The sequence below is a fragment of the Manacus candei genome, unplaced genomic scaffold (assembly GCF_025592945.1).
Source record: "Manacus candei isolate 608988 ecotype Guabito, Panama unplaced genomic scaffold, ASM2559294v1 h1tg000035l, whole genome shotgun sequence".
NCBI lineage: Eukaryota > Metazoa > Chordata > Aves > Passeriformes > Pipridae > Manacus > Manacus candei.
In genome coordinates this window covers 7,766,693-7,782,996 of record NW_026138083.1, presented here as the reverse complement: position 1 = coordinate 7,782,996, position 16,304 = coordinate 7,766,693, and the positions used below count along the sequence as shown (strand labels likewise).

The following is a 16,304-nucleotide window of genomic DNA, read 5'->3' as shown; positions in this document are numbered from 1 at the left end:
TTCTGCTGTTTATGTGACAGTCATTTGAGTTTTTGTGAAGGGCAATATTTAACCCTGTCACAGGCCCATACAAAGCCCAAACCCGCAACAGCCAAGGTCCTCAGCTGACCAAGGCATCCCTGAGGATGCCAGTATCACAACAGATGTCAGTGGGGGATGAGATTTGCCCCCAACCTGTCCTAAGAGGCACATATCCATTCCTTGAGCTGTAGCAGGAGAGCAAACTGCTGCAGACTGATCTCCAAACCTGGGTCATGTACTCAGTCATAAGTCACGTATCCTGTCACCAGGCTGGAAAAGCTGGTCATGCTGTTTTACAAAAGCCTGAAAACATCCTTGTCAGATGAACTGGGTTCAGAATTCAAAGAAGACACAACATACTCATGTGGGGTTTTAATAAGGTTTGACTTTATCTTACATAAATAAGACAAGGCATGGAATTATAATGCATATTTCAGACACAATGGCAATATAATGGTAAAGGGCTCCCAAGTTATAAAGAAGCTTGTTGGGCTCACTCAGAAATGGAGTAATCAGATGGTCGCCAGATCATAAACTAATTTCCATGTCCTCATTTGGCTGTTGAGCAAATAAAACGATGTTAGAGATATCTAACTGCATGTACTTCATTAACGTGCCATCTTCAGCATATTTTAGAGTACAATAAAATACAAAATGTCTGTGCCCTTAGAGGGAGGCAAATAAGAAATATTTCCCTTTACTTTTAACAATGTCCTTTCTTCTTTCATTGGTCAGCCCAATTACAAAGCCATGATGAGACTATAAATTTGAAATACTGTTCTCCTGGCAATTTGTACTTGGGCAGCATTTTCTTAGGTAGAATCATATTATGGAAGCAATAATGTTTTCACCAGCACAAGCACGAATGGATCATGTCTTATATATTCTGGCTAAGCCAGTGAAGTCTCAAGGAATTAATTCTGTCCGTGAGCAATCCCTCACAACCTAGTAATATAAAAGCCTACATCATAAAAATTCAATAGATAGAAACCAGCTTAGCTCATTACTTCTTTTTATTGCCCTAAATTCCAATAACTGAAGTTGGAAAGAGCTGGACTCGCAAAATGGCAAGTAAGAAATGTTTACTGGACACACTGCAATTAAAGACAGGATGTACCATAAAACATGAGTGGAATTACTTCTTGACCTAAGTAGCCTTTTCCTGTTTAAGATGACTGCTGATACAATTCTGGATGCAAAGTACCAACAATCAAAAAGTCTCTATTTAAGAGAGATGTGCTATCACAGGATTTCCATCTACCATCCCTACCTCCCTCTCGAAGATGTCCTGCCCCAAAGCGGGTAAGCACAGCTCAGACAAGGGATATGTAAACTACACAGTATTGCTTTCTCCAGTCAAACTATACATACAATGAGTGCAAGGCCCCCTCATTAGGCAGGTACTGGGTACTCACAAGTTTCAACCTAGTATTTAAAAACTACAACTTTAAACATATTGTATTAGGTATTAGGTCCTTTCCGATTACATCTCAAATACATCTTTTCTAGCAGCTGAAATGTGCATTAGGTGAGGGTGTTCATCTGTATCAGACCAGTGCCAGTAATTGTCAAACTCTTGTGGACGTTTGTGTGTAAGAAGCTCTTTTAATCCCTGTTCTCAAGCACCTCAATTCAGCTGTGAGCTCATTCGTCTTTGTAGTGCAACTACCACTACTCAGGGATTCAGTCAAGCTGCTGACTCTTGTCCCTGAACTAAAACCATGAGATAGCACAGTGAAGGAAGACTGCACTCAAAAACTCGATTGTGTCTTATTAACAAAAAGCAGCTTGAGTCCCTTTCCCAAGACCTTCTGATTACATGTGTTATGCTGACACCAAGTTCATGCACACACCATCCCTTTTGTGTTCAGCCTTAGAAATGCAGTTATTAAGAGCCCATAAAGGAGTTGCCAGTGTGATGGACAGATTTTGCTCTCCCTAATTATTCTATTTTAGTGCTGCCTCTATTCATGCTATTTACCTTCCACGCAAACAGGGCACTGAAGGGAAGGCATGATTAAGACAGAAGGCAAGGATGAGCTTAACACATGCCAAGAACAGGTAATGGAAGCGGAAACGTAAGAAAATAGAATCAGATAATAGTTTGGGTTGGTAGAGACCTTAAAGGTCAACTAGTCTAACCCACCTTACAATAAGCAGGGACATCTTCAACTAGAAGAAGATAAATCAGATATAAAAGATATGTCAGCCTTAGTCCACATAGTTATGACTGCCTGGCTTCAAGCCACAAAAACAGACTTATTAACAAGAAGTTCCACAGTTTCTGCAGTTTTCATCATCTTGTTGTTATCAGTTGACCAGTTACCCCCACATCTCAGCAGCTCTGGAAGGAGGACATCTAAAGGACATGACAGTGCAATGGAGCTTGGGGGAAGGATTAAACTCTTTTCAGTGAGTTTCACCCAAGTGTGGTGGCAACAAGGTAAATGTTATCTGTGTTTGTCAGCTCAGTTAACTGCATCTTCCCTGTGAGAATTTTGTATCATTGCTACTTACTGATTTTTAGTTTTGCATTAGCAGCAAGGATATTAATCTTGCTCCATGAAAGAGATCTTACATTGCCTTCTAGGACATTTGGAAGCATTGCTTTTAGTTTAAGAACATATTTTTATTCTCAGCATGTTGCTTCCTCCCTGCCAATATTTCAGCTTCATCATTAATTCGTGAACCATCACTCTGGTGAGAATCAGCTCTAGGCTGATAAGAAGAATTCCTACATTTATTTGTCTCTGTTTATAAAAGATCCTTTTTAATAAGCAGGAGGGTTACTTTGAAAAATGATCATAAATTAGATTTACATTTGTACAGTCAATAGAGAATTTGATGCATATATTATAGACCTAAACTAGGCAAAAGAATATTATATCAAAGGCTTGTTAGTCTTCGTTTGCACGCAGGGAAGTCTGTAGTGTGTTTTTCAAAGCACCGCGGAGATTACCCAGCATCCACTGACAGCTTGAGGTATCTCTAGAAAATCTGGCACTCCACAAAAGGAGATCAGAACAAACCATTCCCAAAAAAATCACTCTATGACAGGAAATGTAATGAACAAAATAAGGGTAGTTAGAGCTATGATCACAACGCAAAGTGAGTTATTTGGGGTGGGGCTGTCTCTTCTTTTGTGCAGGTATTGCCAGGAGTTCGCTGGGTTACTGCCACTACAAGATGAAGTGTAATTTTCCCTGGAAAACAGCATTTTTCTTGGGTAGAATCCAGTACCATTCCTCCTAATTCTGCAATGGCTGACAGAACTGCTTTCTTAATGCAGGCTCTCCTGTTGATTTTATGTCTCTGATAAGGTATGAGAGCAAGTCATGCCAGAGCACAGCTCACTGTCACTGTTCCCTCTCCTTCCCAAGCCTTCAACCCAAGTGACCTTAGGGCTCCTTCTGATATTAATATTGCAAATTATTTCTTGAAGGGAATCACAGACACTCCTGAGGGCAAGGCAATTAAAAAAGTAATATGCCCAGCACTCCAGGTATGGGACTACAACCAGGCAATAAAACAGAAGAGAAAAATCCCTTCTCCAATATGTAACATTCCAAGAGGTTAATTCCAGTGTAACTCCACAAACTAAAGCATAAGGTAACACGACAGCAAGTTAATTGAAAGATCTTTTACACACCAAACTATAAAAACCCCCATGACTACAATTTAAAATCTGCTTCTCTTGGAGGGTAAAATAACTCTATCCAGTTCAGTTTGCATTCCTCTGCCAGGATTATTTGTGCCTTTTCTGCTACTTTTAGACAAGTTCTGCATGGGAAGAGATCAACACAAAAATTATATGGGAATTTTTCTATTTTCAGTATTTATGTCTGCTCCAACCAACATTAGTGGAAGAAAGACCAAGTAACTAAGACATTAAGGTGTTGCTAAAACTGCCACATACCTAAGAAAGATCCTCCTCAAGACCAAAGTATATAAGGGCATCTTTACAGAAACACTAGATAAACGAAAGAAGGTTACAAGAAGAAACACAGCTTGTGTAAGATGACTTCAGAGGGACTCTGAACTCATCAGAGGTTTGTAGAGTTTATACTATAAAACTGAGCAGACTCAGGAGGAATTTGTGATAAGTCTTCCTGTGTTATTGCAGTATATTGCTAATTTTATGGCAGGAGCATGAGGATAACTATAATCAATCTGTTATAGGCAAAACATTTGGGGTTCAGGATTTGAGAAAGCTTTAGAAGCTTCACTACTTACCACAGCAGTAGATTTAATTATCATGTTACAAAACAGGGTAAACTGAATGTGCTGCTCATAACAAGGTGGTGATGAAGAGTGGGAGAAACTGGCACGACTAAGAGGACGAAATAGTTTGGATGGAAAACTGAGTAATTGTGGAGCTCCCACACAAAACCACCCCAGATGTTCTGGGGAATTTCAGATCTTGTCAATATGGAAAGCCATCTATAATCAACCAAGGGGAGGAGGCTCATTCCCTACATTACCAGGAGCAGCTGTGGTTGATCTGGCTGCATGACACTGAAGAGATGCAGACAAAGCCATGCTAGGTTGGTTGGTTTGTTTTGGGCTGATTTGCTTTTTTTTTGAGTTCTGGCACCCATGTTCCCAACCTTCTAATAGTGTACAGGCTAAAGAGATTACAGGACAATATTGAATGTCTTTTACAAAGACCACAGACTGCTCCTAGAAGAAGGTGGAAAGGTGGGAATAAACAAGGAGGCTCCTGCTACTGGGAAATGATACTACTCCGTGAACATCTAAACAGCTGCAGTTGAATCAAGCTATAATAATGACCTTATATGAGTGACCTGAAAGACATTCTAAATCCAAAACAATAATTAAATTGGTAACACACCAAAACAGACCATGTGGCATCAGCACAGCTGGCATGTTTCAACATGGGGAATATTTACAGGATCAAGTTCTTCCTTGTTGACTGTGTTGGCATATGAAAAGCATATGTAAGCAGACTAGAGATAAACACAGTATACTGAGACTATACAATAAAAGCAATGCCAAAATATTACCAAAATATTGCAGAGAGTAGCATATTGCAATTGCAGCATATTCCAATTAACAATGGAATATGCTGAAGGTTGGAATAATTTACACAACTGCACTGTGTTCCCAAGTCACTGGTTTCAGTGTGAGCCCGTACACACCATTCTGCCCCAGTACCCAGATTATTAATAAGACTGTTACCTTGTTCACACCATCTGCCATGGCTTGCAGTGTTAGCTCTCTAGGTCCATCCACAGTCTTCCCATTATCAGTTGGCCCCCAGCTGGCACTATATATATCTATGACTTGAGGCATATGACTGATGGAGGAAGCCTCAATAATGTCTGTCATAAATGGCTGGTCAAGCATTCGAATACCTGTAGATTTAATCAACATAAACATGAATTATGCATTACCCAGCACAGGATAAAATCTCAGCACCTGCAGAAGGTCCCTGGTAATACAAGTATTTTAATTCACTGGCAATTTCAATCACTCAGTAATTCCACACTCACCATTCCCATTTCACCAGGGTGTGCTTACCCAGCAGGATGTCAGTATTGAACACCCAGCCACAGCAAGGCAGCGTGGCCCAGAAAGAGAAAGTACTTTATTGTTAGCTTTCTCATTACACAGTATTTTCCATCTACTATTGGAGAACACTTAAAAAATACTCGTATTCAGCAGTCTCAGAAATGTGTAGCATTTAAATAATATTAATGGTATGTAAAGTAGTATTTTGTAACAACTAGGGAAAAAGACTAAGGCCACCCTCATCGAATTAATGCTCAGTTTTGTGTTGACAGGTCATTAGTTTTTCAAGTAATTTTTCTATTTATTTTGGTGGCTCTCCAGAATTTAATCAGAGGAGAGAAACACACTACACCGCAATTTCCTGGAAAAATACCATTGTGTCAACATGCAGATGCAATAGCAAAATATGGTCAGTATTTGGAGGAAAAAAGCAAACTAAAACCTGCTTCCTTTAACCTACACTGCAGTAGGAGTTAAGAGTTTAAATGATACAATCTTAGGACATGTCAACTTCATAAAACCTCAAAGCGTTGGCTATAAGCAAGCCAGAGTGTGACAGACAGCAGCGCAAGCCCTTACATCCATCATGCCCCACACATAGGACAGATTCACTGAGAGCCAACCGGCCGGTGGCCTCTGGGTGAGACCTGAGTAACCAGGGATTCATTCCAACTTTCATTTGTAGCCCTGAGTGGAAGTTCAGTTTTTCCCAGTGGTTTAGGACACAGATGGGACAGAAATCAGTAGCACAGAGCCAAACAGAGTGAATGGTCGTGAGGACCCTGATTCAGGAACCAGTGGTTTTACTATGTTCAGTATAAACCCCATATGCCAAATATGAGGCTGGAAAAAAGTGGTATAATATTCAAATAGAAACCAGACCAAAGCTGCATATTCCTGATCTACTATTTCAAGCTAGAAATGACGAAGTCAAATTCAATGATTGAGAAATCCCTTCATGTACTTGTAAAATGCAGATCTGCACTGAAACCACAGAATTAATTATTGACCCTGGGGAGATAAGGAAACAACAGGAAAAGCCAAGCCATCTTCAGAGCAAAAAAGAGGTACAAGAAGAAAAACAAGTGACACTCCAGATCCTTGGCTACCAACTTCCAGTTCCACTTGCAAACATGGACCCTGAACCATGACAGCAGCAGACTCTCAACTTGCATGGACTTCCACATCCCCATGTACCACACGGTGGTGCTACAGGTGCACACTGTTCTCAGGCAGGGAAGGTTGGCTGGCACTTCCAAAATCCTGTGGGGATTTTGCTATGAAGTGGGGAAGTAGAGAAGATTATTTGTAGGCTGTTGGTCACCAGAAAAAGTCTTCACTTCTTTATTTTTAAGCATCCATCTTGAAGTTGTAGAGTTAGATGAATAACCCAGACAAGGTCCAGCCAAAATCCCATGCACCAATTCACATTCCTCTAACAGTAGCTATTGCCAGAATGCAAATTTTGTGGAATGTCCATCCCTGAAGGGAATGTTACCATTACTGAAGAAAGGAGACATGCACGAGACACGGCTGGCCAGTTACTAACTCTCAGTGATACTTCTTGGGTAACAGCTCAGCAAACATTGCTTGGTGCCCTTCTACAGTGGAGATTCAGCTTTTGATTGTGTAGGTGACAGACAAAATGTAGCCTTCCCCAGATTCTTCTGACACTGCAGTGAAACAGGGACTGGCCAAGCAGAGTAGAGCTGTCCATGCACACATGTTGTGAACCATCCCCAGGAAGCAACAGCTGCATCCACACTGGTGTCCTGGTGTGGATCAGGGGAATTTAAGTGAAATTCATAAGCATCTATTTCTGCTTGCTGTGGCTCGTTTCTCAACATGGAACTGTAGGAAAACTGGATTTCTTCAGTTTAAACTAAACTAAACACATGGTGTCCAAGAGCCTAACTCACTCCAAGCACTGTGTTCAGTCTATCTGACTGAAAAGAGCCCGTTAGAAGTAAAAACACCCAACACACACGAAGTGTGAATGCTGGGTACTACCCAGTTCATCCTCTGCATCTGCTCCTACCATTTTGCATCACTGTTAAAACAGCGGAAACCAACGACCAAAGAGATTTACAGCTCTGCAGGCCCTGCCCTGTGAGAGCCTAAAGAGTAAGACCAGCATGAGATTTGCCTTTTCAAATAGTTTCTGAGTGTAGCAGGAATTTATACTTTACCTTCTGCAAAATGAGATTTGCCAGAAATGATTCTGCAGCTACGCAGGGAAGAAGCACTGAAAATCAGCGCATGAACAGGAACTGGCATATGAAGGAGCAGAGCTGTTCCTTTGCAAAGTTATTAAAGAGGCTATTAAAGAGGCCTTTGATTGAAAAGGCAAAGCCATGGAGAAATTCCTCTCCTCAGCTTCTGTGAAAAGTAATAAATACATGGCCCGGTGCCAACCCGTAGTCCTGTCCTGGGCAATGCTCCCTGGCTCTGCAGGAGAAGTTCTGCCTGAGGCACAGTGACCATTTATCCCTCAAATTGCTACCATACCTGCAACCTTAGAGTTGTAGGCGACTCCCACGCCGCAGATGTTGTTGTTGGCAGCAGCAGACACCTCTCCTGCACACCTTGTCCCATGGCTGTGAAAGGGAAGACAGAGAGACCCACATGAATCCCAGCTAATGCATGTGCTGAATTGAGCTGGATCATCAAGAGCTTGTTTTTCCTCAGTCAGCTCTCAGTGCTGCAGAGGAAAACCATTCCATGGCAAACTGTTGAGTGCTGTACTTGGATACCTGGATGACCTCATTCCTTCCTGAAGCAGGAGGTATCCAACTTCCCCTCTGCATACTAACACTGCATTTTGTTGCAAAGTTATTCAGACCATTTCTTTTTAACTCTGTCAGAGAGGTTCTGCCTCATTACCAAATATTAGTCATTAGGAAACAGGCCCCTGACAGAACAGTGTAAACATAAGATCAATATTAATTCCTTTATTTTTGTGGCTTGACAGCATGACACTCATTACTTTCAACCCTGCAGAACAAAGGCTGATTGACTTTTTGCTATTTGAACATGTGCAAGGAGCACATCCCTGCCCACAAAAGAAATGCTAAGGGAAGAGGTGGGTGCAATACCAAGCTGGAATAGCAGAAGAGAGCCAAAATGGTCACTGCACTTCTCAACAGCAGAGCTGTGGCCTGGCTGACCAGGCCCAAAGCTGTCAGACCTGAGAGCACATGCATGCCTCTACCCCAGTGCCTAATTCCCGGAGGAGCTGTCAAGGTGCTCCAGCTGTCAGCTCATGGTGCTACTTCTTTCTGCTCAAATGGGAAATGTCTCTGCTCTGACACAGAGGTCTAGGTTTGGGCTGACATATAGCATTTCAAAAACACCTGGTGTCTCTGAAGTGCTTTGCAGCCCTTAACAGAGACCCTTTAACAGGCAGGGACTCTCAGACAGTCCTGCAGGAAGGCAAACTGCATTTTCCTTTCTCCTAATTCATCACAGAAATTAAACTGCAGACAAGATAAACATGGACAACACAACCTAGTTTTAAAAAAATAGCACAGCAGGAAAACTGTTGAAACCTGTGCTGCTGCCAGGCTTTTTTTAAGTTTAAGATGTTGAATCAATATGAATCCATCCTACTGCTCATGCATTCTATTCTGTGCATTAAAATTGGCATTGCTCCTATAGCAAGTTAAGGATTCAAGCAATTAACAGTGCTGTATTGTAAAGGCTATTCTGACTATCAGATGGACCACGCTGGGAGGCAGCAGAATTAAGTTTTAATCATCTTTTTTCTCTCTCTTTCCCTTTAAGCACCTCTAGCAAAGGTGAGAGTAAAATTAGTAAAGGGGTGAGAAGCAACAACATTTCATGCAGTACTTGGAAGAATATATTTTTAAAGGTACTTCCATGAAAGCAAATGACCAGTCTTGAACGTACACAGTGAATGATGACAAAAGACTGAAGATCTCATGTATGTCGCTTTTTCAAAGGGGGCAGTGAGAACAGTAACATACATTTGTTATTCAGCTGCTGCACAAATTTCTTTCAGCAATCAAGCATGTTTTTCCTCATGCCCTTGTTCAAGGAAGTGTGAAAAAAACACACTGTGCTAGGCATTCATTATCTAGTCACCTGTGGGGTAGCTATAAGCCACAGAGTAGAATAAATGGCTTTGTTAAAAATTGGCTTGACTGATGCTGGGGTGCAAAAAATCAGTGACGTTGGCAGGTGAGCTCTTTCTCTCACAGATAGAAAAACTGTATTAGGACTTCTCTTGTGAAAAGGTTTTACAAAAAGGTCCTCTCCCTCGCCTGGCCTCCCTATCACTGTGGCCCTTATGATGGAGACTGCAAGCAGGTCTGTTCCAGCAGCTCGGGGTTTCAATATCATGCTGCTAACTAGAGAAAAAAAAATAACCACATATGAATGAGTGGAAATGCATTTGGTTGAATTATTAATGGCAAATAGCAGACTTTTCCAACTTAGCACTATTTGCTGTTCATGTATCATTGATAAACCCATTGTGGTTTCTATGAAGTGATCCATGTCATGAGCACAAATCACACCCTTTCTCTACAGTGTTGACTTCTTCCCTATTATTCTCATGGTTGAAACAAGGGGATAGAAGACAATGAAGAATATTTTCACTTTTGAACAAGTTACTTCGAAAGTAAACCACATATTAGCAAGACGAGCAAGTCATATGTTAGTACGTGGAGAAAGTTTTCCATAAATGTTATATAAATGAAAACATTTTGCATGAACATTCATGAAAAAATAAGATGGGAGAAGGGGATTCAACTGAAAAACAGTTTTGCCTTCTGCATTTAAGTAAGGTACCCATACAAGTCATGAAAATTTCACTCTGTTTTGTCTTTAAAAACTACTTTTGTTTCTAAAACCTACTGCTAATGCTATTGTGTGTGCCCTTCTATCAATGTGTTTTTTGAAAGTGTCAGAGGTGGCACATATTTTCATTGAGGTCCTTTTTTATCTGCTCTGAAATGCTTCTGCAGACAGCAAAGGACAGGACCTATCCATCCTAACTTCAGCTGCAGAGCTGCAGTCTCAAGAGCTGGGACCATCTGAGTATCTTGATCATTTTAGCTGCTTGCACTGGGCAGCAGTTAAATATGCAGAGCTCACAGGGACACTTTTGTGAAGCAAATGACATCCCCTTTTTATTCACATGACATTATCAGCCTCTAAGCATTTGAGTGTTTGCAGAAGGGAAAGTGTTCCTCTACTTTGCTTTGGATCCTTAACTAGTAAACGACATTTTTACCTCTGAAGAATATGGGATCTCCAAGATAGTGAATATATTTAGCCCTGCTAACTCTTATCTGAGTGAGAGAATATACAAAGGCCACAGGAGTGGAAATAATTACTGGTTATTTGGATCAGTTATTTGTAATCTCAGTGCTCTGAGATGGGGAGCCCAAGCTGTGCCTTCTGCATGCTCACAACAAGAAATCAGAGGGCTGTACAGAAAGGCCAAGCTATCACTGATCCCTATTGGTACCTCCACACTGTACAACGTGGAAAATGCCAAGGTACTGAATGTGGTTCAGGAAGAGAGGGTGTTCAAAATCACAGGTAGTTCCCAAAGTGGTTCCTAAAAATCACTTTGAGTGTTGTGGGGCTGCCTCTGTTTTTGGGAACAGGGCTTAATTCCGGTTTTTTCACTGCTCCTCAGGCTCAAACACAGCTCTGTCCCAGTGTCCCCTCTCCTGGCTTGGTCCCCAAGCTGTGGGTCTGAACACAGCCAAGCAGTGAGTACAGTAAGCATGGAAATAAATCCCTTGGCTGCCCAGCCACCCATATGCCTCTGCCTGTAGCAGCAGCTGAACTGCCTGACTACAATTCCCTCTCTGAGGCACCACACTCTGCCCTTCTAAAATCCACCTAGCTTGGTTTCATAGGCCACTGGCTGTTAGACGGAAAGGCCAAAGTGCTTCCAGCAGCCTTAAAAAGCACCAAGTGGAAGGGGAATCTGTGCTTACAAGCAGAGCAGCTGTGATTAATGAAATACTCCATGCAAAACCTCCCATTTTTAATTAAAGTCTAATGACACTTTGCACATGCAGCTGGCACCTCACAAAAGCCCCTGGGTGATCAGTCCTCTGCTTCTTGTTCCACAAATCACTTGAATTGCTCACAGAGAAACGCATTCTTCAAGGAAAAAGGGATATCATGCTATCCTGTTTTGAGTCTGATTCTCCTGTATGCATTAAATTCAATGGGAGGTGCATCACTGACTGCAAACAGAGCAAAATGGAGCCTTTATTGCAGGTTTCTCTGAATAGCTTTTCTGTGTAATCACTCCCTATCCAGATGCACTTGTAGAGCTACACATATGGACAGACTGTCAGAGCAGACAGTTGTAACCTACCAGTAACAACAATTCAGAAGTCAGAAGTCATGGTAATAGCTTATATAGGAATACATCAACTCAATTAACTGTATAAGCAAAGAAATATGCAGAGAAAAACAGTCACAACTACTCCTGAACAGCTGAATACAGTGTGTTGGTTTGCATCTTAATCTGGAGAAAACAAGAAATCTTTCATCTTAAAGCTTTCTTATATTGTGAAGGCAGGAAATGGATGCTTTACTGCATGTGTTGCTCCCACGATTTACCTTGCAAGGCAGAAAATTCCCCGTCTCATGAAAGAAAACTCAAGGTTCACAGAATCACAGAATGGTTTGGGTTGGAAATGACCTTAAAGATCATCTAGTTCCAATCTCCCTGCCACAAGCAGAGATGCCACCCACTATATCAGGCTCCTCGGGGTCCCATCCAACCTGGCCTTGAACACTACCAGGGGTAGGGAGTCCCATCATCACAGAGGTTCACTGGCAAAGAATACTATACACTCTAGGTACCAATTTTTTTTTCTCAAAAGAATAGTAAAGTACATCCGCAGAGCAATTTCTCCATTGCTCTCCTCCTCCTGACTTGCTGACTTGAGCTCCCCATTCCCTCCAGATACAGAAGAAAGTATTGCAGTTCTATGAAAACCAGAATTATGTTCTTAATTACCACAGACTGGGTCAAAAGTGACCATTTACTTTTTCACTTAAGTGTCTGAAATTAGCCAGAGGCACCTAGGACCAGAGACCATGACCTCTGCCACATTCAGGATGCCTGAGGTCTGTTTGAAGAGGCTTTAGGAGGTAACTCTCCCTCCAGGGCCACTTTGAAGAACAGGCGAGGACTGCAGACTGGACCCCACTATAAAATACTTGACAGCAGCACAATCAGTGTTAATGGGGCTTGGCAGAACACAGTTGTATGCAGTTCCACATTGAAAACGACAGAAGCCACCATTACCCACTAAAACTAAATTTAATTTTCCTCCTCTCCAGAGCTAAGTGATATCTTTCTCCTATAATGATCCTTTGCATAAATAAAGCCAGAAAGGCAGTAGACCTTCACAAATTAGAGCCCTAGTTCTTCTCTGACTTTCCTTTCACCAATTGGATTCATACTACTTTAAAAATGTTAGATGTCCTTCCCCAAAATGAAGGAGAAATCTCTTTGGGATCTTGCTTTAGCTGAAAAATGACAGGACTACAAAGAAGGACATCACAGCTGCTAAATCTGTTTGATCCATTCCAGGAGGCCTCTGTTTGAGGTGGAAGCACAGGTACTTCTTCGTTGTGGCACTCTGACAGAACTACAATTGACTTCTTAAGAAATAAAAACAAAAAACCCCCTCCAAAACTCAAAGACCAGTCAGTCATCCCAACCACAACAAATAGGCCTGAAATATTTTTTTGATAAGCACTAAGACTGAGCCCTGAAACCTTGAAAAGTTTTCAAATCCTCAGCACCGCTGTTACATAAATACTGGCAACATCTGCCTAGAAGACATTTGGAAATTTCATTGAAAAAGTCCTGAAACAATTTTTTGAAAATCCAAGTTGGAACCTGCTGAGACCTCAGGGCAGATCCAGAGGTGCTGTATGCTGAGATCACCAGGTTATAATCACACCTTGTGGGAGTACCTTGGACTCTGCACCCTTGACTCTACTAATGTCTTGCTAGGAGCTGTCAGAAAGGGCTTTTCCATGGGACAAATGCAGAACTTGGGATACACATGTTTTGTAAAATCTGTCACATGTTTCTATGCCATGTGGGAAAGAAAAAAAGTTTAGGGAAACCAAAAAAGTCACACTTTCTAAAATCTGAAGTCTTCTCTTTTGGGCCATTCTTATTTACACCATACCTTGAGGACCAGTCCTTCTCCTGCTGAAAACTGGCTAAGTTCAGAGCCAAGTTCAGAACATATTGAAGAAGGAATGGGTCTTGGGCATTCACTATGTATTCAGGACAATTAACACAACAAGCACAGCTGCACTGTTGATTCCAAGTTTATAAACAAAACAGAGCAGCTTTCCAGTCACTGTATGTGGACTTGAACTTCTCCAGTAGCTAGAAAAATGTTACTCTTGTACGTTGCCCTTAAATCAAGGTGAAAATACATGATTCAGAACTTAAAATCTAATTGTTTTTAAACTGGTCGTTCTGTACCATGCTGCTTTTCTACCTTCTTAGCCTACAATGAGATGAAAAGACTTTTCCCCCCCCAAAAAAATCTTTAGTCTCTCCAGCTTACTTGCCTTTAAAATTAGCTGGCAGTAATACTTCCTCAGACACAGTTGATGGGAAACCAGTTTATACAGTTTGGTTTACTGGAATGTCCTAGGACAGCTGACAAAAAGGTATGTAGCTTTCACCTATTCAAACAATCTAAAAATACACTCTTCTGAAGCAACAACTTCATTTATAAACTATAAAATGGCTGTTCAGTGCTATTTAGAGGTTACCTAAAAAAATGAAGTCATAAGTAACCTCTAATTTTCAAGCAATAGTGAGACTGCAGTGTCTGTTCTGGTGACCGCTGAATTTAGCAGAAAACAGCCATTTCACAAATGTCATCAAATACTCAGAATTTCTTAAGCAAACCAAAGTGAAGGGCAAGCCTGCCTAAAATCCACTTACCTGTTAAACCAGTCATCTGTGTAGCGGGGGTAGGGGTAGGGGTCATTACTGCTGAAGTCGTAGCTGGCTTTGGCATTCTGCAAAACACAAAGAAGTTCAGAAAGTCAGATGAAAACCAGACACACAGGGGAAAGTGAAACACAAACTGAAGGGGAAGCTGACAATCATCGGCAAACTTCATTCTCTTCATTCTGCAAGACGCATCTGAACAGAAACCAGTCCCTGTTGTGCCACTTCCCATTTCCCACACCAGCAAGTCTGGGAAAAGATGCTTTCTGGAGAGCCAAGCCTCCTGCAGACCACTGGTATTTCAAAACAGTGTGGCTAATTGTAGGGTGGTGTGAGAGCTCAGGTCACTGCTGAGGTACTTTTCATCAACACTTACAAGAGTATTCAGGTGTTAACCTTGGTGTGGCAAAGCAAAGGTTTAATCGTATTTTCCAGACAGTGTTGGAAGTGACCAGACACATAGGTCTTCTGAAATAGAATTATTTTTTAAAAACTCATTTGTGGTACTACAACAGCCAGATTTCTAAAAGCATTTCAATGCCTAAGAATGTAAATTTCTCAAAGTTCAACTGTGAAAGCTGCATTAATGGTCAGCACATACGCCTGAAAATCCCCTTGCATATTTTCTTGGTCCTTTAGCTTGTGAACAGCTTCACAAATGTGCCTTTTGGGTGCTTTTCAAAATGTCATCCCATGTCTGTGCTTTCCATGTAAATCTAAATCATTCCTGATTTGCCCTATCAGCAGCTAAGGACACTCAGGAGCTTTTTGATGCTATATCTAAGAAGTAAATGGAAAGTTTCAGAAAGTCAAGTGCCATCTTCTTTCTTCTCTCTTAATCAAAAAATAAATAAAGGGTGACTGAAAATTAGGCTTTAAAAATATTTGGCAGCTCCCTCTCAAGTGTATGTTCACTGAGTTTACATTTTAATAATCACCATACTCAAGGAACAGAATTATGTTAATTCTTAATTAATGTGTACTTGTATTCCTTTTAAGATTTGGCTGAGCATGCTGTTGAAGATAATTTGAGACTCGTGTATGAATAGCTTTGCTCCTAAAAACATTCCCCTTCAGCTGATTCTCAGTTCCTGTGGTACAGGAATAGACAGTCCATTGGTAGCACCCAAGTGTTTGGGGTTTAGATTCAAAATCCCTAACCCCCAAAAAGAATGAACAAGGGACAGCATTGTCCTTGATACTTGTAGGGTAAAACTAAGTATCTTTTAAGTTACTGTAGAGCTGGGTTTTTTGGATGCTCATTTCAGAAAGCCTGGTTGCTTATATTCAGCACAGACAACAAATATTTTTCAGCATTTTGATGGAACAGAATGGCTCTCACATGGCTTGATGCTCTCCTCCAGCTCACAGCTGAATCCCTTTTTGAGATCCTTCTTGATCCCTCCCTATCTTTCACTAAGACCTTGATTTTCAGCCTGAAGATGCCTTCCAATCTTGTCAGCTAGAGCCACAAATCTTCAGTCCTTCTATGTGTCCAGGTGTCTGATTAATTTACCTCTTTTAATTATCACAACTGCTTATACAGCACTTTGAATGGCATAGGTTTGCATGAGCTAAGAGTAAACAGAACACGACTTTTCAGCCAGGGAAAAAAGGGGAATTTGACAGTTGTCTATAAATCATTAGAGTACAGAGAAGGTGGACAGGGAGTTATTATTGACTACTCCTCATAATACTAAGGCTAATAGGAATCTATTGAAATTACCAGAGGGGAGACTTAGAAGCAGCACAAAATAAGTAG

At 41.2% G+C, this 16,304-nt stretch overlaps 1 protein-coding gene across 1 annotated transcript in view; it reads right to left on the bottom strand.

The window, feature by feature from the left end:
• PCSK2 (proprotein convertase subtilisin/kexin type 2) overlaps positions 1-16,304 on the bottom strand; it is a 103,453-nt gene that overhangs the window by 16,965 nt on the left and 70,184 nt on the right. Inside the window, exons 6-8 of the mRNA XM_051792684.1 lie at positions 14,534-14,610; positions 8,062-8,150; positions 5,221-5,396 (exon numbers count right to left, since the gene is read on the bottom strand). Of these exons, the coding sequence (XP_051648644.1) occupies positions 5,221-5,396; positions 8,062-8,150; positions 14,534-14,610 (342 nt within the window). The remainder of the gene's footprint in view (positions 1-5,220; positions 5,397-8,061; positions 8,151-14,533; positions 14,611-16,304) is intronic.